This window comes from Triticum aestivum, chromosome 5B (assembly GCF_018294505.1).
Source record: "Triticum aestivum cultivar Chinese Spring chromosome 5B, IWGSC CS RefSeq v2.1, whole genome shotgun sequence".
Classification (NCBI taxonomy): domain Eukaryota; kingdom Viridiplantae; phylum Streptophyta; class Magnoliopsida; order Poales; family Poaceae; genus Triticum; species Triticum aestivum.
In genome coordinates this window covers 674,741,908-674,765,659 of record NC_057807.1, presented here as the reverse complement: position 1 = coordinate 674,765,659, position 23,752 = coordinate 674,741,908, and the positions used below count along the sequence as shown (strand labels likewise).

Below are 23,752 nucleotides of genomic sequence, written 5' to 3'. Positions count from 1 at the left end.
TCGGGGGCACGCCCGCGCGGCCACACGGCCGGCCGCACCGCGCACACCGGATCGCTCGCACGCCGACACCGCTAGCGCCCAAAAAGAGGCGCCCCACGCCCCACGCCGCGCGGCCCTGCGCACCGCACCGCGCACCGAGGCCGCCCCGCCCCGCGGTCGCACACGCGTCCACGTCCTGCCTGCTGTTCGCCCGTTCGTTGGCGCGCTCCGCGGCCTCCACGGCGGGAAAAAGTGAAAACCCTCCCGCGCGCGCCCCTTGACCAGTCAGATGCTAGCCTGTGGGCCGGGCCGAACCTAGGCGTCTAGAAAGGAGGAGCGGCGGGCGACGGCCGGGTTACGCTGCGCGGGCCGACAAATGTAGCAGGCCCAATGCGTTGCGGGCCAGGCCGTGCCGCAAGCCCACTCGTGCCGGGAATGCGTACGATAAACCCTAGAACGCAAACGAACCAGCCTGTCCCGGCCTCTACCTCCGCCGCTACCAGGTAAACCCTCGCTCGCCGACACCGTCCTCTTCCGTTCGCCGACGCCGCCTCCCGCAGCCATGGCCGGCGGCGGCGACCACCCGGGCGCCAACAAGCGGAAGCGCGAGGCCGCGGGGAGGCCCAAGGCGCCGTCCAAGGGGCCTGGCCCCGGCCCCGGCGACGCCGCCAAGCGCAAGAAGACCTACGACGCCCCCGCCGCCAAGCCCAAGCCGCAGCCCGTCACCGCCAAGGAGAAGCGGGTCGCCTCCAAGGTATTGTAACGGGACTCCTTTCCTTTTGCTGTGATAGCCAGAGCATGGGTGTTGGTTTAGAGTGTGGGCTGCTGCTGCTGCTGCTGCTGCTGCTTGAGTTTGAGCTAAAACTGTGGAATGGCGTTGGATGTGGCAGGAAATGTCCGAGTCGAGGAAGATGAAGAGGAAGCCCAATTACAACCTCGAGAAGGTAATTTACGCCGTCCGCTCTTGTATGCTCAGATTATGCATGTGCATCTCAACACCTGGCTGTGTGTCTGATGACGTTTCCTTGTATGTTCAAAGTTCAGATTGCACTTGCTGCATACATAAGAACCAATCATTTAATACTGCTTGTAGCCTAAACCAGAATAAAATAGTAAGTAGACATCTGAGTATTACATCTTCTGGATTTTTAGTTATGCTGATAGCATTACTTAATTTTGATAGTGAAGCAAAAACTGGCTTTGATCCCAGTAATCCCAGTAATAGACAGACAGTAGCAGTGCCTGCTTGAACCGTCGCCTCTGTTTATGACGATTCAGTAACCTACCTTGCGCAACTCTAATTTGGGGTGCTGTTGACACCTAATATCGACAGGAACTGGCAGTACTATGGGAGAAGATGAGATGTCGTGATGTGAGCAAGGAGAATAGATCCAAGTAAGTGTCACTATTAAAGTCTTGTGAGTTGCAACTTATGTTCAACTTCTTATGCCGATGGGTTTCTCATCATCTCTACAGGCTAGTAACCGAGGCTCTCCGTAAAATGGATGGCAAATATTTCGAAATTGCTGGATCCCATGTAACCGCACGTGTTCTTCAAGTAAGTTGACGATGATCAGTCTTTATGAGTGCGCTGCTTATGGTGTTTTGGTGCTTATTCTGATAGCCACCGTTCTTTTTTCAGACATGTGTCAAGTGGTGCTCACAGCCAGAGAGGGATGCTGTTTTTGTTGCCCTGCAGCCACATTTGCTCCATCTTTCTCGCAAGAAATACGCTGTTTTCCTTGTGAAGAAGCTCATAAAACTTGGTACATTTCTCTATGTTTCGCTAAAGCCCCGTATGTTTTCATATGTGAGAATGTTGCTCGTTTGTTTGACAACCCTTAGCTTGACTAACATACCTTTTTGTTTTGTGACTGCAGCCACTAAAAAACAGCTTGCCTTGTTCATCTCTTCCCTTCATGGTCATGTCGCTTCTCTACTTCGTCACACAATAGGAGCCGCAGGTATGTGTTGCTATGTGTTGTTGTCATAAGGGGTAGGAACTTGTAGTGTATAAGAGCAGCAGGAGTTAATGGTTGAATGCCATTGTACTCATGCGTTTCTATTTGCTATACAAGTAAAGGGGTACATGGTAATCTCACATTGAGATGCACTCTTTCTTGCAGTTGTTGATTGCGCCTTTCATCAGGCGACGCCGCCTCAGAAAAGAAGTTTGTTGTTGGAATTGTACTCCACTGAGCTTCAGCTGTTCAAAGACTTGACTGAACAAAAATCATGCAGGTTGGCATGCTATAATGTTTTGTCATACATCTGCTTTGTAGTGTCCTGTTAACTTTTGTTACATCTCTGCGCAAAACTTAACTTGGGCAGAGGGAAATATTTTTGTAGTCACCCGTTTATCCTGCCATAGGTGGCTGCAGTTATTTGTTTAGTTCAATATACTAAAATTCAACTTTCTTTTTCAGTTTGTTAGAAACAATTTCCAAGCTTGGACTACAGAAATCATCTGTCCTGCAGTATATGACTACTGTTATCCAGCCACTTTTGGAAAAGGGTATTGTTGAGTATTCCATAGTTCACACGGTCATATTGGAGTACTTAACAATTGCGGATAAGGTAAATGTACTTCATTGACGTGATTGGCATATCTTTATAACAAAGCTGTCCTTTTTTTGGTGAAATGTTTCTTCAGCATATCGCACTATCTAATATATGCATGTGTTTTGTAGACATCAGCCTTGGACGTGATTCGTCAGTTAATCCCCCATCTTACCCAAGGGTCATCTGTCGTAGATGGAGATGAACTATCAGGGGTCGCTGAAGTACCAACGAAATCAAAAGCTAAGAAGAAAAGATCTTCAGAACCACTTCTCATTCGAATCATGCAGACGAGGGAAGGTTTAAAAATAGGACTTGCTTGCCTCAAGCATGGCAGTGCGAAGGTACATTTTCTTTTTTCTTGTCTCTTTCCGTTTTCTTATTTGTATCTAAAAGAGAGAGATTTCAGAGCGATCACTTGGTTTAACTTTGCCCACTCATCTGCTTTTTCCAATGTTTATCTATTAATAACTTCTGTAGATTTCAGAGACACTAAATAGTCATGCAAATTGACCCGTGCATTAGTTAGTGCCTCATGCTGCATACCCAGTAGTATTTCTTTTCATTTTTGCGTATTCCCAGTGTGGTTTTGTCATTTTAACATGGTAATGCATTTCAGGATAGGAAGAAAATTATCAAAAGCTTGAAGTGGCAGACTATGAAGCTTGCTCTTGGTGATTATGGATGCCTTGTAAGTGATGTCTATATATGTAATAGCTTATTTTAGTGTTTAAATAGGATGGTACCGTGTAAATTTTATGCTTTAACCTTTTTAAACATTCTCCTAATCCACAGTAATTCCAGATGGTTTTATGCTTCCAAGTGGTTAATCATCAACTAAACTAACATTTCTTATTTTCTCCAGTTCCTTGCTTGTCTTCTCTCCATTGTTGATGACACAAAACTTGTTACTAAGGTTAGCCAGCACCAATCGTTTGCTTGTAGCAAGTATTATGCTGCCATTACAAGCAATCTGAAGAGGCAGCCGTTCATGTGCTTATTATAGCTTACTTTCAATATTTGTAGGTTGTAATTGATGAGCTGACAAAGCAGTTAAAGGAACTCATATTTGACAAGGTAAAAGGAATAACGAGCTTCTGATATCCTTATTTTTATTTGCTATTAGTTATACCCACATGAGAGATGAGACTATTTATGATTGAGCTCCTTGCTGGAACAGAACGGGAGACGCCCATTGCTGCAGCTACTTCACCCACTTTGCTCACGTTATCTGACTCCGACTGATTTGAATTGTCTGAAGTACAGTGTGCCTTCCCTTGTTTCAAAGGCAAGTTACCTACTCTATTAACTGTTAAGTACTTTGAAGAGAGACAGGCCCCCAGAAATTTGCTTTTTTTGTTTCAGGATGAGGCATCAGAGAGTGCTACTAAAGTTAACTTGGATAGTAAGTTGGATGATGTCGCTGACAAAGAACATGGGGGTTCAGAAGACACATTGGTTGCATCTGATAGCAAGAAGGACCCGTTTAAACGGCGGCAAGAACTGTTGGTGAAAAGCGAGCTTTTTGAGGTGATACTTGTAACATGTATTTAACTTTTTATTTATTTATTCAACGTCATTTCTTTTGGAGTATGTAGTTTCCCACCTCAAGAGATCTACCTTTATTCTTGCGGTAGTACTCCCTCCGTCCAAAAATAAGCGTCATTGATTTAGTTCAAAGTTAGTATAAAGTTGTACTAAATTAGCGACACTTACTTTGGGACGGAGGGAGTATGATTTAAAGGTGACCATTTGTCAAGGAAAACCTAGTCGCAACATTACTCCGCTCCCATAACACCCTGATCCCGACATTATTATGCTCCCATAGTCACGTATCCCCTAATCCAAGCAATAATGTAGGTGTTATTTTTTCTTTGCAGGTTCTCATCGAGATTTGCATTGAAAATGTTGGGGAGTTACTTAGAACAAACTTCGGCAAAGATGTATTATACGAGGTAATCTCCTTGGTCCATGCTCCATGCTTCTACCTGTACCTGTATAGCCAGTATCTTGGGAGAATATTCGTTCATCTATGCTATTTGTTCGTGAAATGAGCTACTTGGGATAAAAATGCTTTTACTTGCATGACCTTCATAAGAGACGAGCATTGTCTCTGATTATTATTCGACAATGTGGAAATATTCTTATGAGTTGGTGGAGCCTTTTCTCTGGAATGTGTTGGTCCTTATGCCTGCTCGTAGTATTACTGTTATTCACTTTTCCTTAATGATGAATCAACCTCCTGTAAAAGAAAACGGCACTCCAGTCTACACACAAACCTACCTTACCTACTGTTTCCGTGGTCTGACTCTTGATGCAAATGAGTAATTGACTGTTGAAGAGCTTCATGATTGCACCTACTGAGATTCTGTATTGCCAATTTTCCAAGGTTGCTGTAGGTGGAAAAAATAATGTCTTGGAGGGGGTCACCGACAGGATCCACGTGCTTCACAATGCTATAGCTTCTGACGCAGCACGCCCGAGGACAGAAGATGTTGAGCACGCCTTTGATAACTACCACTCGAGCCGCGTAATCAGAAAGATGATACTTGATTGCCCTGCGTTTGCGGCTACCCTATGGAAAAAAGCCCTCAAAGGGAAGTGCAAGTCATTTGCAGATGGATTCAGGTACCTTAGAATGACCCCTCATCGATATGTCAGCTGTTTAATCTGTCCATCAAATTTGTGGACCATGCAAGTGCGATGAATACAATTTCAACTATTTATTGCAATTTACGTACCTGCATTGCACTGCTGAGTTGGTAGTTTGAAGGAAATAAAGGAATAATGCGCTGATACTCTGTTGAATTTGTCGGCCGCTGCAGCTCCAAGGTTGTGGCTGCCTATCTGGAATCTCGGGATTCCAAGGTGAAGGATCTAGCGAGATCCGAGGTGCAGCCGCTCATCGACGGTGGCATTCTGAAGATTCCAGAGCATAAAGCAGCGGAGAAGAAGTGAGTCTTCTCTCGACGGGCCTCTCACCACTGCCAGCAACACAAGCAGGCCAAGGCGGCGCCCGTGCTTGCCTGTTGTGGATGAAAGAGTGTAATACGTACACCCGTGGTCATCCTACTCGAGGTGTATGTTCAGTTTTGGCACTGGATACCAATGGACTCGAAATACATACGGTCGTTAAGGGTTTAGGTTAATACTTGACTGGGGAGATTTGCTGCTACATATTCGTGTGATGTGGCATAAGTTTGGCCGTTCACCATCACATCTAAGCAGACGATGCCACCCGGCATTTTCCACCTGATCCATTTTGTTTTGTTCCTTGAGAACAAGGTCAGCCATGCATTTTCCACCTGACCCATTTTTTTTTGCGAGAAAAAAAACGGTGTTTAGAATGTTACTTTAGCCATATCAGTTGAGCTAAAATCATTGATGGAACATGCATTCCATGGTGGTGCTGCAATTAGCTTGCCTTTTCTCTCTCTAAAATCTTCAATTCCGTTTATCACCCGAGCTAATACGAGGGGAAAGAGAGAACAGAGAGGAGTGGAGGAAGAAAAATAGCATGACATCAATATGATCCAAATACAATATGGAAATTTCCAGAATAAATAAAATATGTTGTGTGAGGCAATGTCAGCTCACGTGTCATCTATGGCGCGGTTTGGCTACATTTTAATCCAGCGAGTTGCCTCATGGCATGAAAAGTACTTGTGGAATTTGTGTTTTTTTTCTTCTTTTCGGGATAGCTTTAAACCTCAATATAGTTAGAACATGCGGCTCCTCAAATGTCCAAAAATCACGAAATTTCGCATGCACCTTGCCCACATGAGCATCTTGGATGCCTAAATTTTTTATCTTTTTGTGGATTTTTTTACTATTGTTTAAAAAATTACTATTCACCATACGTAGATGAGCCTGGGCACCGTTTTGAGTTGTGGAAACATGTGTGACATTTTAGAAGAAGCATACCAGGGGCATTTATAAATCATTTATTTATCCCAAATATGATGAAAATTAAGCATTTTTTTGCATATCAATTCCTCAAAGTGCTCTCACATGCAATATTGATGAAATTGCAAAAAAAATACTCTCTTTACTTGTGGTATTTTTCTTATGCTTGTTAATTCATTGTTATGCAAACAAGGCCATTTTGCGCCATGTGTCTAATGGATTCACTCATGGATATCATGCTCTTATCTCCAGCAACTAGCTTATGTCCGCGAGCTTCTTTGTGGATGCAAATTGTGATGAATGTTTTGCACTTAGAAACTTATACACGCGAGAAAGTGCTTTTCTTTCATTGGTAATCTTATTCCTTGTCGGTCACTTGGAGCATAATTGGTTTGATGCCAAAAGTTGGCATGCCAAATTTTGGCAACTGCCAAATATTGGCTAGAGATTGGTTGCTTACCAATTCTTGTTGCCAATCTCACAAAAAGTTGCCAAATGTTGGCAACTTTTGATTTTGCCAAATGTTGGCTTGCCAAATATTGGCAATGTCAAATGTTGGTAGCAAACCAAATGATTTTGCCAAATATTTGCACACACATGTGTTTTCAACGTATTTTGGACTCATGCTTAAAATAATGATCTTACTATATATCTCCATTTATATCTTGACCAAAATTTGTTTGTTTGGATCTTATGTATGCATGATTCACATGTTTAATGCTTATTGTCATATCATCTTGTTTTGTTCTATTTATAAATCCTGAATATAGCCTGAACTTTTCCGATTGTTCGTAAGGCCAACTCTAACGCATGACCCCAAATGGTCCGGTAGCATCGGGTAAACGGACACAAATCGCGGCCCAACGCACAGGAGCAAACGGACAAATGTTCGTTTTTTGTACACCACCGGCCCATTCCCGGCCCAAATTTGGGTCATATTTGCGTCGAAAGGGACAGCGTGCGAACGGCGAGATGCGCGCCCTTGTCCGCCCCTGGCCCGCCCGTCGGGGACACATCGCGCCCACTTTCCCTCTCATTCCCAAAAACCCTCCCACACCCCCATCCCCTCCCTCCTCCGTGGTTGGCGTCCCAAAGAAACCCGCAACCAGCGAGCTGGCCGCCACCACCGCCCGTCCCGCGATGACGACGAGGAAGAAGTCGTGGCCGGAGCTCACGCCGGCGGAGGGTCGCGCGGCTCGACATTGAATCAGCCAAGAGGAGGGAGCCCAACATAGAGGAGGCCGTCCAAATGAAGATTGACGAGAAGCGCGATGCGGCATCTATCACCTTGCAAGAAACTTTGCATGACATGATGTCTCAAAAGAAAGTGAGGGACGAGAGGAAGCGCCAAGGAAATGAGGATCAAATGAAGATATACTAGGAGCTCCAAACGAAGAAGCTCGACATGGAGGAGGCCGTCCAAATGAAGAAGCTCGCGATTGAGGTCACCAATGTTGACAACAAGGCAAAAGAGGCGGCACTAGCAATCATGAGCGTGGACTTGACCAACATATCCCCGAAAAGAAGTTGGTTTGAGAGCCGACAAAAGGAGATGTTCGACCAAGACACATGAACTAGGGAGTACTCGGCCGTGGATTATGGCTGTTCTTTTTGAAGGTTGGCAAGTGTGCCGGTCGCTGCCTTTGTTACCGACGAGAAAACTTGGGGGTTGTTCATTTTTAAGGCTGGCAAGGGGTGCCGACTGCTGGCTTTGTTGCCGGCGAGAGAACTTCGGGATTGATCATTCTGTAGGCTGGCAAGCATGTCGGCCGTTGGGTTTGTTGTCGGCGTGAAAACTAGGGGGGTTGATCATTTTGTAGGCTGACATATGTATGCTGGCCGTTGACGGTCTGGCTGGCATGAACTATGGCCGCTGGCATGAATTACGACCGGGGTGTTCCATGCGGCCAGACGAGATGCGTCCGCGCGTTGGTTACACAACTAGCGCATTCAGGAAAATGGTCGGATGCTGCCCCATTGCCCTACCCAAACAGACAAAATGGATGTTCGTTTGGGGTCGTGCGTTGGAGTTGGCCTAATTGGATATGTGCATTTGATTCCACTCACATTCTGAGAAGTGCACAAATTCGCGAGGAACTCATATTTTTTTTCCAGAATGTTAGGAACAGTTGGTGCAATGATAGGCCCCTTAAGTTTTGGAGTTTGTTGACATAAACAATATGAGACTTATGTGTTTGCTAGTGCACACAGAGGAACAGGTCCCTGATGTATCGAGGAGTTTGATGCAAACGATGAAGATAATCTCCCTGCGCAGTAGTGAAGGCTATAACCGAAGATAAAGCTATCAAGAGTGACCCCTAAACATTGCTGAAGTTGAAGCAATTGGTTTGGTGCATGTCCAAAGAAAATAACTGCGTTCGAGGAAGAATGAAGATGAAGTGAAGACCTAGCATTTATTTCGTTATTCTTCTTTTTTCATTGATTCATAGGACCACCGTACTATCAAGAGAGGTGTAGCGTTCAAAGCTTTGATTCTCTGATGCTAAAACCAAATCCTATGAAAGCTGTGAGAGAAATCTCTTTGTGCTCTGAGCAAATACTTGCCAGCAAGAGACTATGATCTTCTTCGTTGCGAGAGATTTGCCTTGGATCGAGGAGTTAGCATTACTTGTTCCTCAAGTAATGTTACTGTTGCTCCAAAATCCGACCGTTGTGAACGTGTCGGTTGGCCATTGTCTGGACCTTGTGTCCAAAATGGTCATTTCCCATCTAGGAAGGCTGCGGCTATAAATAGCCACCCGACGCGGCTTTGTCCGGTGGCTGCTCCGTTTGATTCTGAGAAGATTGTTGAGCGACCCCCTCTCTGAGCGATTTGAGTTTAAAATCCACCGAGAGAAAAACCCTGAGCCGAAGAATTAGATAGTGGTTCAACATCACTGGAATCTAAGTTTAGTACGCTCACTCTTGAGAGCTGCAAACTCTCTAGACGGTTAGGTGTCAATTTCTTCATAGACCAAGAGTGATTGTGGTTCTCGAAGAAGTATGTAAAGGTTTGGAGACCGCCTTCAAGTATCTACCACGAGTGATCGACATCAGTTGACGAATCGATTGTTGAGGAGAATAGGGTGAAGAGAGTTTATCTTTCGTGTTAAGTCACAACCCCTCCAACCAGACGTAGTCCTTGTGCAGAAGGACGAACTGGTCGAACAAATACCTTGTCGCCATCGAGCATCTTTGGTTACCTCTGTCACTCATGTTTTTCTTTCAATGCATTCCATTCATGTAATTTAATTTGATGCATGCTTTAGTTTCCCTTTGGTATTTCGTTGTAGTTATTCTTAGCTTATTTATCCTTTATTCCACTGTTGGGTCCTGAGAGATTTAAGTTTTCCGAAGAAAATTTAAAACTCCCATTCACCTCCTATGGTAGACATAATTTGTAACTACAATTAGTATCATAGCAAGGTACTCCTTGACTTTGCTCATTTTAGTTTAACGACTTTGGAGTTTAAGTATGTCTTCAGTGAACTACAAGTCGCATCTCAAGATTCCCATATTCGATGGGACGGACTATCCCTTCTGGAAGGAGAAGATGAAGATCCGTCTTCGAGTTATAGATGATGATATGTGGAACGTGGTGCATATCAGGTTCACAGTTGTTATTCCTCAAGCTCCTACCGATGAAGAAAAGAAGCTCATTCAGCTGGATGCTCAAGCCAAAGATGAAATTGGTGGCCATCTCTCTCGTGCACAATCCTTTCGGTATTGCCAGAGTGAGACTGAAAAGGAGCTATGGGATGTCCTCGAAAAGATCAATGAGGGAGTTTCAACTTAGAAAGAAGCTCAAATTGATACTCTTCGGGCAAAGTTCAATTGCTTCAAGCGCATTGGAAATGAAAGCTGTCAGCAAACATTCGACCGCCTCAGTGACATAGCTAATTAATGAACTTCAAGGACTCAGTGCCAAAGATATCACTGACCATGAAGTTGTGAAGAAACTGCTTCGACCTCTTGACACCTCGTTTGACACGCTTGTTCTGATGATTCGAGAGCATCCTGATTTCAAAAGCCTCAACTCCACTGATGTCATGGAGAGACTAAACACACACGAGGAACATGAAGAAGAGAAAAGAGATCTGTACGGCTCAACTCAACGCAAAAATCATGCTCTCAAGGCTGTGGCTGATTCCTCCTCAGAAGGAAACGTCGAACAAGATTCAGATGATCCATAACATCTCAGCAAAGATCTCGCACTAATCACGAAACAATTCCAACATTTCCATAAGAAGAGCCAGTTCCCAAAAAGAAGTTCAAGCAACTCTAGGGGTTCAAAATCTTCAAAACCTATCGGAGAATACACCTGCTTCAAGTGCAAAAATCCTGGACACTGCATTTTGGACTGTCCTCTTTGGGAAGCTGAAATCCGTGCAAGTGGGAGATATGACTCGGGTAATCATCGAGGCAAAAGCAAGAGCAAGAACTACGACTCAGACGATGAGAAGAAAACAAAGAAATTCTTCAAGAAGAAGGACAACTCCACGTCAGGCCTGGCCCTGAGGGGGGGCAGCAGGGGGGGGGGGGGGGGGCGGCCGCCCCGAGCCCCCACAATTCAGGGGCCCCTTCCCAGGTGTGTGTACGTAGTCCCTAAACTATATGGGCCGTGGCTTAAGCGAGGTAATCGGGTGTGGATGCAGGCGAACATGGCGATTATTCCTATTCCTTCACCTAGCAATCCCCAGATCATACGCCGTCTTTTCTGAGATAATGAGCACGCCATTACGCTCCTTCTCTCTTATATTTTCCTTCCTAATAGATAGCGAGTTCGCCGTCTCGCCGATGCGATCTCTGTTCCCGGGCGCCCCGATCGCGAGATGCAGTCAGTACTCAGTAGTCAGTATACGCTTTTTCCCGCCTTCAGGCGTTGTTGCGCTGACATGCACACACACATCGCCGATTTGCCTAGCGCAGTGCTAGAGCCAGACGCGAGTTCACGTCGTGGCATAGGCTCATCGCTGAACGACCCAATCCATCCGAGGTATATTATATTATTCCCTAATCCCTACTCCCTATAGGTTTAGTACGAAATTAAGTAATTTCTTCTTTGCATACATCGTGCATAGCTGGTACCGATCAGCCTTTGATGCCATTATTTATTTATTTCCAGCATGGTGGAAAAAGATACAATATGTGCATGAGTTGATACATGAGAGAAGCGCTCTTGGTAAAATTATCAAGAGTAATATGCTTCGTTGATTCCAAATGATGAATTGGCGATTTTGTGGAGTAAGAGAATCAAATTGATGGGCATTCTGAATCTTAACAAGAGGAAGCTTTTGACATCAATATAGGTGATAAAAATGTAAGTGGCCCTGATAGTACAAGTATTCCAACAAGTGCACACGCACAATCTACATCCTGTTTTGCTTTTTTTTTGTTCTGAATTAAAGATTATAAATTCACTCCGTCATATGGTGTACTTTGCATCGATGATTGATTTTCTTTTAAGGTAACATGTATGATTATTTCATATGTATATTGTTTTTGATGCATTTAAGTGTTTATTTGTAACATTTCGTATATGGATATATCCATGATTATTACTATGTTGTTTATACTAAGGGCCCTTAGTTTTGGTTTCGCCGCGGGCCCTCAAAATCTCAGGACCGGCCCTGCTCCACGTCTAAATCTTCATCGAGATCCTCATCGAGAAAGTCCTCCAACCGCAAGAATACCTCTCGCAAGGCCAAGGCATACATCGGCAAGGAAATGGACTCTGATGAAGAAGAATCATTAGGCTCCAAGGAGCAAGAAGAATCCGGTGAAGATTCCAACTTCGACATGGCAGGCATAGCATGTGCCTTCTCTGCTATGACTAACTTCTTCGGGAATCCGTCAAGTGATGACGAATCTCCTGCCCACTGCTTCATGGCCAAGGCTTCGAAAGAAAAGGTATCCTCGAAGCATAATAACGTTCACTCCAGTGATCAATATTCTTCTGATAAGGATGACCATGCTAAGTTGATCAAAATTGCAAATATTCAACAAAATTCTCTTGAAAAAATTGAGAAAACCCTCAGGAAATCTGAAGGGTTGTTGGTTGAGGAGATGGAGAAAAACCAATCGCTAACTGAAGAGTATTCCTCTCCCAAGTCACGAATGGATGAACTCTCAACTTGTCATGATTTTCTCTCGGCAGGCCACGAAAGATTGACCTACGATTACATGAAAAGGAAACATGAACTCGAGGCGCTGAGAGAGGCTCATGAGGATTTGATGAGAGAAAATTCTCTTCTCACCCAACAACTTAAGGAGAAACCTGAAGTGTTTGAGCCACCTTGCTTAAAATGCCTTGAACGAACCAATGCTGAATCATCTATGAATGCTAACCCTTTGATCGAGGAAAATGGTTATGTTTCTGATAAGAATGCCAGGTTAAAGGATCTTCTTCAGACATGAATGTTCAAATCTCTCAAGGGGCATCAAACCCTTTGTAATGTTTTGAAGAAATCTATCCTTCACAAAAATCCCAGAAAGGAAGGTATTGGTTTCGAAAGGAAACTAAATGAACATGGTTCTTACTGGGAACCACATCAATGTCCTTAGACAGTGTGGGTTCCTGCAAAGTGCAAAACACTCGATCCAGTATTACTTTCGGGATATGACTCCTATCCCAGAATATCCTGATGATGATTCTCTGAGTAACTATAAGCTGTTCAAAAATCAACATGGTGAGGTTATTGCTCGCTATATTGGTCCAAATGGCAGGAATAGTCCCCCAAAGAAGGCTCTTTGGGTGCCTAAGAAAACTATTGATGCTCTGCTCCTCATCTAACCATGCAAGCAGAAAAAGTTTAACAAAATGAATATATGCATATTGGATACCACCACTATGCTCATGTGTCTGGAATGAACTTTAATGCTTATTCTTTCAATTATGCTCGTACCTCATCGAGTAACAACTATGCTTATTGAGAAACCCTATCCTGCTCGCTCTACTGTTTCCAAGCCACCTGCAAAGATGTGGGTGGTTAAGAAAGCTGAATTCTTCTGCAGGACTATGTCTTTGGGTGCACTGAATGGATTATGGACAGTGGGTGCACTAGTCATATGTCCGGAGAAAAGTCGTTGTTTGTCGACCCCAACTTAACCGCTTCTCCTCTGAAGTATATCACTTTTGGCGACAACAACAAAGGAAAGGTAACTGGGCTAGGTAAAATTGCTATATCCAAGGACAAATCAATTGATGATGTGCTACTTGTTCAATCCCTTGGATTCAATCTTATGCCAGTTGGCAAGCTATGTGATTTAGGCATGCTAGTCTTATTTTCTATCACCAAATGCATTGTCTTCATGGCCTCTGACATTTCCTTCATCTTTGAGGGAATTAGAAAGGGTGATATGTATATTGTGGATTTCTCTAAGGGTCCCTCAGTCCAAACTTGTTTGCTTGCAAAAGCAACCGAAGGTTGGCTGTGGCACCGAAGACTTGGTCATGCAGGCATGGGAAATTTGCAGACTCTGGTGAAGAAAAATCATCTCCGTTGGATTCCTGATGTAAAATTCGACAAGAATCGTCTCTGTGCTGCCTGTGAGGCTGGTAAATTGGCTAAGAAGCATCACTCCTCCAAGACAGTCATGACCACTACAAGACCACTGGAAATTCTTCACATGGATTTATTCGGTCCTCAAAATTATGCAAGCTTCGGTGGCAGTCATTATGGTCTGGTTATTTTTGATGATTTCTCTCGATACACTTGGGTATTCTTTCTCGAAGACAAAACCTATACTTATGATATCTTCAAAAGCTTCGCCAAGAAGGCCCAGAATGAATATGATGTGCGAATTAAACATGACAGAAGTGATAATGGAACAAAGTTCAAAAATACTCGTATCGATGAATTTTTCGATGATCATGGTATCGCTCATGATTTCTCTGTTGCATACAGTCCCCGACAAAATGGAGTTGTTGAACGAAAGAATAGAACTCTCATTGAAATGGCGAGAATAATGCTCAGTGAGTATAAAACTCCCATTCGCTTCTGGGATGATGCTATTAATACTACTTGTCATGTTATCAATCATGTTTATCTTCACAAGTTCCTTAAGAAAACTTCATGTGAGCTTATCACTAGCAAGAAACCAAATGTTTCTTATCTACGTGTTTTTGGTGCACCTTGTTACATTATTGATATGAATCATTCCTCCAAGTTTGCACTTAAGGCACATGAAGGTTTTCTTCTTGGCTATGGCTCAAACTTGCATACATATTGAGTCTATAACTCTCACCACATGAAAGTTATGGAAACGGTAAATGTGCGGTTTGATGAATCTAACGACTCTCAAAAGGATCACTTGCCAAATGTGATAGATGAACCACTGATACCGGATGCTATTCTGCAAATGGCCATTGGGAGCGTCAAGCCCGTTGAAGGAAATGAACTAGAATCATCTGATGATGATGCTCCTATGACTCAAAGAAGAACTCGTCAAGCCACCGCCGAAGCAAATACTCCTCTGAATGGAAATGGAAATCAAGATCCAAATGCTGATCAAAATGGCAATACTGAAGGAAGTGATGCCTCAAATGCTGATGCTGATGATAATGACAATCACGAAGAAAATGCTCATCCTCGTGTGGTAAATCAAGTTGATCCCTCTTTAATTCTCGATGAAATTGAGAATCCAGGTTATCGACCCACAACTCGTTCGTGCACTCGTTTGGCTAATTACTGTGGAAGTTTCTCCTTTGTTTCATTGGCAGAATCTACCAACTATGAAGAAGCCATGAATGATCCAGACTGGATGAATGCCATGCCTGAGGAGTTGGTGCAATTCAAATTAAATGATGTGTGGGAACTGGTTGATAAACCGAATCCCAAGAAGCACAATATCATCGACACAAAATGGATTTTTCGCAATAAGCAAGATGAAAATGGTATTGTGGTGAGAAACAAAGCACGTCTTGTTGCTCAAGGGTACACAAAGGTATTGATTTCGGTGAAACATATGCTCCCGTTGCACGCCTTGAGGCAATTCTCATTCTCCTTGCTTATGAAAATTACAATGATATCCTGCTATATCAAATGGATGTGAAAAGTGCTCTCCTCAATGGTGAAATTGATGAGGAAGTGTATGTTAGACAACCACCTGGCTTTGAACACCCTGGGTATCCTAACAAAGTTTTCAGGTTGAAGAAAGCTTTATATGGGCTAAAACAAGCTCCTCGAGCTTGGTATGCCACCCTAAAGAAGTTTTTGCTCGACAAGGGGTTCAAACCAGGATCCACAGATCCCACACTTTTCACTCGTGCAGTTGACAATGATTTATTCGTCTGTTAATCTATGTGGATGATATTATCTTCGGTTGTACTAACAATGCTTGCAGCTTAGAATTCGGGAAAATGATGTCTAATAAATATGAAATGTCCATTATGGGTGAACTTAAATTCTTTCTTGGACCGCAAATACTTCAACAAATGAATGGTATCTTCATTTCTCAGGAGAAATATCTAAAGGAGTGCCTGAAGAAGTTCAAAAATGCAAGATTCCAAAATGAAGGGCTATAAAAGTCCAATGCCCACGAATGGTAAGCTAGATGCAGATGTTTACAGTAAGGATTACGATCAGGAGGCCTATTGTTTGATGATTGGATCTCTTCTTTACCTTTGTGCATGCAGACCTGACATTATGCTGAGTGTTTGCATGTGTACCGCTGTCAAGCTACACCGAAAGAATTGCATCACCAAGCGGTCAAGCACATTCTGAGATATTTGGCTCACACCCACACCTTAGGTTTATGGTATCCTAAGGGAGCATAGTTTGATCTTATTGGTTATTCAGACTCAGATTGGGCTGGTGACTTGGTTGATAGGAAATCTACTTCAGGGACATGTCATTTCCTTGGTAGATCATTGGTTTGTTGGTCTTCAAGGAAGCAGAATTGCGTATCATTTTCTACGGCTGAGGCCGAATATATTGCTGCTGGCTCTTGTTGCACTCGCTTATTGTGGATGAAGCAGACACTGGAGGATTATGGCATCAAGGTCAAGCGTATCCCTCTATATTGTGATAATGAGAGTGCCATCAAAGTTGCACACAATCCTGTGCAGCACTCTCGCACGAAGCACATTGCCACCAGACACCATTTTATTCGTGATCATGCTGCTCCGGAGGATATTATCATCAATCACATCAAGAACAATGACAATCTCACTGATATTTTCACCAAGCCTCTCGACGAGAAAAGATTCTGTGCGTTATGGTGTGAGCTAAATATCCTAGACTCCGCAAACATGTAGTAAGCTGGACTCGGCACCCGTGCCAACACTTTCACATCTTTGAAGGAATGGGTGCATAACACTCGAAGAGTCTGAAACTTTCGACAAAGTGAAAGTTTCTTTCTGAGAGTGAATACGTTAATGAAGAACTAAACTAACTGGGTGCACGATTATTGTGTGATGCTCGGGGTCATAAAGTTCTTATACAGTGGTTAGGCCACCACAATTTTCTTTCATTGATTTTCTCTTCGACTTGATGGATTCGATTTCTGTCCGAATGCATTTCTCTCATAGCTATTTCCTCGTTTGCTTGTGTTCTCTGCTGAGTGAAGTGCCTAGGACCCTGGTTTTCCCTCTAATCTATCTCTTCTACTCTATGCTGATCTGTTACAAATGCTCAAATTTATCTGGAATGAAATTTATCTGGTGTCCTTGACCACGATTAAGATTCGTTCCGAACATTTATCTACTTTGCGAAAGCTGTCCAAAATTTGGGCATTCCTGCCCAAGTCAGTACCACGATCTTTTGACGGTTGCCACGTGTATCATATCAACTGCCAGTTTATCCTATCCATTGAATCACAATCGTCTCTGCCTAGAGACCGTCCGATCAAAACCTCGGCGTACGATTATTTTCTTTCGCCTATATATACTGCACCGCTCCCCCTTTTCTTCCTTTACCTTCTTTCTCCTCGCCCTCTCTCCACCAAAACCCTTACCACAATGCTCCACCTTGAGATCAACACCGATGGCCCCTTCGCTACTTAGCTGCCGGAAAGAGGTCACCGGAGTCATTCCATGCCGCCGCGGGACATCTTCTTCCCTACGTCGCCGTAGTTGCCGCACATCACCGAGCTAGGGTACGTGTAGTTCATACTCGGACTTCCATCCTTCATGTTTCAAGTTCGTCCGCGATTAATTTTCTCCGGATTTACCGCAGTTCTTATATCTAGATTGTTACCTCTCTAGTGTGGATGTGGTTTGTAGTTATTCCTCGCATCCGAATCCATCAGATCTAGGGTTTGTGTTATGCTTCGTTCGAATGAAATGCCTAGCTCGCTGTCTAGTATTCTTTTTCAGATCTACTAGCTCGATCTGTATATTTCATTCCTTTGAGACATCTCTCAAAATCTGCATCTGAATCTTCCTAAAAAATGTTCTTGTTTGAGAAAACATTTGCTATGAGCATTCCTAACCCTGTTTCCTTTCTCCCTTGTACCTATTCTCTTCACAGGTGAATGCAGTCTGTTGCAGATTCTGCCAAGGTACACAGTATGTATGATGATGAAGAGGCTTTCATGGGTAGATCTGATAAATCAAAAGCACCAAATGCAAAGGGCCCAATGGTAGGCCCGTCATCCAGCAAGAGGAAAAGATCTAAACCAAATGCAGATGAGCAAGAGGCAGATGCTCCGAAGAAAAGGAGAGGTGGCAGGCAACCACTCGAAAATACAATCGAGCTTGTCTCTCATGATGAATATAATATAGTTCTAGGAGAAGATTCAACTAAGAGAAAAGGTCGTGTGCAAAAGATTCGGCATCACTGGGTAAGGAAGTGGTTTCACTACAAGATGGTTCATCCTCGGTACGCGATGAACTTTGCTTTCCATCCCCGATGGGGTGACTATCGCGAGATTGGACTCATTCGGGCAGGCGAACCCCAGCAAAGGCCTCCACCTCCTCCTGATGCTCATGAGTCATCCATCAAGTCTCCAGACCCCTATCCTAAAGAAAAGGCCAAGCGCCTTAAGAATGCCGAAAAGAGAGCCAAGAAGGATGAAAAGGATCAACCTATAGAAGAAGAAAATCGCCGTCTCATCAAATCAGACGCCGAGAAGAAAAAGGCTGAAGGAAAATCAGAACATCACATGAAGAATAAGCATGATCCAAAATCTGCTGCTCTGAAGAAAAAGAGTGCCCCGAGAAAAAGGCCTGCGAAGCCAGCTGAACCTAAAAGTGATTCTTCTGATCAAGATGATTCTCCGCTTACTCGAGAAGAAATTGATGCAACTCTCTCCGAACAAGTGAATGTGACTACTTCCACAATTCTACCTGATCTTCAAACAAGTGTTGTTCCTATTGCACCTCTGAAGAAGATTCATCTGAAAAGAAAGACTCCTCATACCACTGTCATTATGGTTGACAAAGTGAATACTGATCCTCATCCTGATGCAATCAACCTGCAAGATTTGGTAGTTGAAGCCCCTGTTGGCTTACCAAAGCCTGGAGAACAGCTGCCGAAACAAAAGACGAAGAAAATCAAAGGGCCAGATGCTAAGCAGAAGGTTCCCTATTATGATACTGTGAAGGAAAAAGCTGCACAATATGCTTCGAAACTAACTCAACCTCTGGCTTTTATGCCTCCGAGTGAAGAAAATGTGGCACATACCGCTCCCTCTGCTCAAGTTGCTACACATATTGAAAATGACTCTATTGTGCCACACTCTTTTGATCATTAGTTCATCATGGAGCAGCTAGACAGATTTGTCGAAGATTTGTTTGATGGAGAAGTGGCATGTTTGCCAATTCCCTCTGAAGTTATTTATCAACTGTCTGCTCTGACCTAAGATATAAGAAATGATTTAGTTGAGATCAATGACCTCATTGGTTAACTCAAGGAGCTTGAGAACCATATGAAAAATACCAAGCCCAAGTTTGTCATCCAACAACTTGAAGAATCTTATGATGATATTAACAATGAGCCAAAATTTCTTCTTCACATAAGATTGGCATTTCATTCGGATCTGGATCAAATTGTTTGCATGATTTGCCTTGATCACCAAGCCAAAGTGACTGGTTATAACGATCTGGTCAAAGGGAACATTGATCCTTTGAAGAAGAAGACGAAGAACATTGCGAAGAAGAATGCTCCTCCTCCAGATGCTAAAACACAGAGAGAAAATTCTCCTATACAAGCTAGTCATTCGGCTCCTCATGAACCAGTTGCAATCAAGTCATCTTCACTAAGGCCAACTGAAGCAGCGTCTATGGTTTATCCAGCTCATGAAGCCAATCCTTCTCAGCACCAAGTGTCCGAAGAAGGTGAAATTCCTCTGTGTGAACGACAAAATTCTCCTCACCGCGTTGAACCAGACGATTCGATTCCACCCTCTTCTCTTCCAAGTACATCTGAAGTAATTCCACAACATCCCCCAATGACCGATAAAGATTCGGTGCCTGAACAAGTGTCAAATCCCTCTCCTTTGAGGATCTCTCTCGACACTGCACGAAGAACCTCAAATGTTGATCCTTCTGCAGCAAAGTCACCATCAGCTCATCATTCAGATTCCGTCATCTCTGGTGATGAAGTGCTTTCTGTTGAAGATGGACTTAACACTACAGGAATCAGGGAATTTTCCATTAGCTAGTTCTTTGTCGTCCGCTAGTGGACGACAAAGAAGGTCTTTGCCGTCCGCTTCCAGAAAATAGACGACAAAGAACTGGTAGATGGCAAAGATGCCATTTGTCAGTTCTTTGCCGCCAGGCAGCGGACGGCAAAGGGGCCAAAGGCAGACGACACAGAGACTACCTAGGCCCCACTAGGGCATGGAGTTGGCTAGGTCAAATATTTGCCATCCGCCTTATCTTTGCCGTCCGCTAGCGGACGACGAAGAATTTGCCTAACTAACGACCATGCCACCCGGCCCCACCCCCTCTTTGTCGTCTGTTAGCGGACGACATAGAAGTCGCTAGCAGACGACAAAGAGGTTTGCCTAACTAACGGTCATGCACCCCCCGACCCCAACCCCCCTCTCTCTATTCCTCTCTCTCTCCTCCCACGGCCCCACCCACCGCTGCCCTCCCCCGACGATCTCACCCGCCATCGCCCCTCCCCCGACGACCTCACCCACCGCCCTTCCTGATGACCTCACCCACCGCCCCGCTCCCCGGACCCTGCGCCCTCCCCTCCCCCGACGACCTCGGAGCCGCGGTGCCTCCCCGCGACAACCCACCGCTGAAGCAGGCCGTGACACTGCCCCCCTCCCTGACAACCTCACCCGCCGCCCCGCTCCCGAAGCCCTGCGCCCTCCCCTCCACCAATGACCTCGAAGCTGCGACGCCACCCCGCAGCCCCCCCACTGGAGCAAGCCGCGGTGCCGCCCCCTCCCCGCGGCCTTCCTCCCCCTGCACTAGCCCTCCTCCACCACCGCGCCGGCCCTCCTCCACCGGCCCTCAAGGTGAGTTTTGTTTCTATTTTTTTCTTCTGTTTTTAACTATTTAGGTTTAGGTTAATGAAAGAACATGTGGTTCCCCCATGTGTGGTTTTGGTAATTGATGACATTCTCTATGGACTAATGCTTGCATTGAGTTATATTTGAAGGATTTGTCCATAGGCTTTTCTTGAAGTCCATGTGTTGGTTTCAAGTAGTTTATGAGTTGACCAAAGTGCTATTAAGGAATTATCCAAAGATTGGTCATGTGAGTGTTGAGCTTATTGCAAGCATGTCTTGAAGAACAATATTATTTGATCATTCATGTTTACCTTCAAGACATCATCCAAATGAAGAGAGTTGGAAAGATTCAAGGTTGATCAAGACTAAGTACAGAGAGTGATTCAAGTTGATCAGCACACAAAGCGTAGAAGATGTACCGAGAGGGATCAAGTGATCCCATGGTATGGTAAGCATTGTCCATTACACTTTGTGTACTAACCCATGGTCTACATGAGAGTTCTATGTGGGGTTAGGTATGTTTCCATGGGCTTGCATCAAGAGGAAGATATCATACAACCCATGGAGAGGATGACATCAGGTGGTTACTGTCATCAAGATTGCGGTGTGCAAGGTCAAGTGGAGCATCACAAAGAGATCAAGTGCTTGAAGCTTGCCGTCCATTGTGGTGACAATGGACTTGTGAAGATGTGCCGAAGAGTGGCTAACCCATAGTGGAGTATGGGGGAGCAATCAACTAGTCTTCATCGACCCAACACAATCAAGAAAGGTGGTCCATCTTGAGGAGGACAAGATCGTCATTATCTAGCTCAAGTGGATCATGCGCAAGGCAAATGTTTGCCCTTCATAGGTTTTCTATTTTACCGACCTCATGGTGGTTGTTGGGAGACCGGGTTATAGGATCGATTGCCGTACTATCAAGGGGGGCTCTCAAGTTGGTAGCTTGATCATATCATTCGTAGAGATCTCAAACCATTGAATACTTGCATGATATTTCTTGGTTCTTGTTTTGGTGTTTCACCTTTTGAGATTTGAAGCTTATGGTCATCTTCATGACAAGCTCGAGTTCATCAAAAACGGAGTTCATATGCATCCTCTATGCTGTTTTTGATGTTGGGATTTTTGCCGGTTCTTCATTCATAGAGGTTTCATGTCGCTGTTGGATAGTATTCGTCGTCATGTATCCAACAAGCTTTGGTTTGCTCAATTCGGAGCTCATTTGCAGTAGTTATGTCTGGTCTAGTTTCTGCCTTGCGGTTGTACCGCAGGCTCGAGTGGTTGTACTGCCCTAGGCGGTGATACCCCAGATTTTCAATCTCTAGGAGTTCTCCAAGCGATTGTACCACTGCACCGGGCGGTTGTACCTCCTCGTGCATGGAAAACTCCAGGTCTGCGGCAAGGCGGTTGTACCGGCCACTACCGCCCTACCACCAGACTGGTTTCTGTTGTGGAGCGATTCTTGGGCGGTGGTGGCCCGGTTAGTCCGCTCAACTAGTTTTGACCGGAACTACCGGTGTCCTGAGCGATTGTACCGCTTGGGAGTTAGCCACCACCTGAGCTCGGTCCTGGTGGTTGCACCAGTGCAACCACCGTCTCGACTACCGCTCAAGGGTGACTCCTCTTTGTTTTAAAGCGGTTGTTGAGCGGTTGTTCCGGTTACTCATTTCAACTGGTACTACCGCCCGCGCCGCCGGTTGTACCGCTCAGTAGGGTTTCTGCAGGGTTCCCGTGTTTTCCTGTTGTACAAGTACCTTTAGCGGTTGTACCACTCCTGCAGTTTTCTGCACTTAACGGGCAGATTTGTGGGGTCCTATAAAAGGGGGTCTTCTTCCCCAATGGACCCTATCCCTTGAGATCGAGTTCTCCCCCCATTGGTGACCTTCTTCGAGCTTGCTATTTCTCAATCCCTCCATGGATTCTTGCTAGTTTTGTGGGGAAAAGAGAGATGAGATCTAGATCCACATTTCCACCAATCACTTTCTCCTCTATGTGAGGGGAACCCATTGGATCTAGATCTTGGAGTTCTTGGTGTTCTCCTTCTTGTTATTTCTCTCTTTTTCCTCCATTTCTTTCGTTGCTTTGGTGGGATTTGAGAGTGAAGGACTTGGGCACTCCATGTGCCCTTGCCATTGCATTTGGTGCACCGGTTTGAGTTCTCCACGATGATACGTGGATGTTACACATTGAGAAGCTTATTACTCTTGGGTTCTTGGTACCCTTGATCTTGTTCCTCTTGGGTGCTTGGGTGCCCTAGACGGTTGGTGGTGCTTCGGAGCTCAATCATTGTGGTGTAAAGCTCCGGGCAAGCGTCGTGGTCTCCAATTAGGTTGTGGAGATTGCCCCGAGCAATTTGACAGGTATCATGACCGCCCCCAAGGGTTGCCAAAGTGTACGGGTTTGGTGACCGCCCCCAAGGGTTGCCATTTGTACGGGTTCAGTGACCGCCCTCAAGGGTCCCTTAGTGGAATCACGACATGTTGCATTGTGCAAGGGCGTGAGGAGATTACGGTGGCCCTAGTGGCTTCTTGGCGAGCATTGTGCCTCCACACCGCTCCAAACGGAGATTAGCATCCGCAAGGATGCACTACAAAAAAAATACACTTCCGTGATGATACGTGTTTGTCACAGTAGGTCGCATTTTTTGTCATGCATGTACATCCATGACGATTTTATGACATAATCAAGATAGTCATACCCGTGCTGTCGTAGAAGTGTTCCATGACATTACCAAAATTATCATCACGGAAGTGTCCACTTCCATGATGATAAATCGCGCATCACATAAGTGCTTTCGTCAAGGGTGAACGACACATGGCATCCACCGTAACGGAACGCCGTTAAGCTACCGGGTCGGGTTTTGGATCCGATAACCCATTAACAGCCCCGAGCAATGGGGATT

At 44.7% G+C, this 23,752-nt stretch overlaps 2 protein-coding genes across 2 annotated transcripts in view; both read left to right on the top strand.

Moving 5' to 3' along the window:
• Window positions 1-438: 438 nt before the first annotated feature.
• LOC123114109 (pumilio homolog 24) lies at window positions 439-5,794 on the top strand. The gene is made up of 17 exons (XM_044535477.1): window positions 439-733; window positions 870-923; window positions 1,313-1,374; window positions 1,456-1,537; window positions 1,622-1,745; window positions 1,860-1,943; window positions 2,106-2,220; window positions 2,406-2,556; window positions 2,670-2,882; window positions 3,158-3,229; window positions 3,404-3,454; window positions 3,565-3,615; window positions 3,719-3,826; window positions 3,904-4,068; window positions 4,419-4,493; window positions 4,928-5,166; window positions 5,364-5,794. The coding sequence occupies exons 1-17, from the start codon at window positions 542-544 to the stop codon at window positions 5,494-5,496; spliced, it is 1,971 nt and encodes a 656-aa protein (XP_044391412.1). The 5' UTR covers window positions 439-541; the 3' UTR covers window positions 5,497-5,794.
• Window positions 5,795-20,721: 14,927 nt separating this feature from the next.
• LOC123115253 (pumilio homolog 24) overlaps window positions 20,722-23,752 on the top strand; it is a 154,951-nt gene continuing 151,920 nt past the window's right edge. Inside the window, exon 1 of the mRNA XM_044536460.1 lies at window positions 20,722-20,859. Within this exon, the coding sequence (XP_044392395.1) occupies window positions 20,722-20,859 (138 nt within the window). The remainder of the gene's footprint in view (window positions 20,860-23,752) is intronic.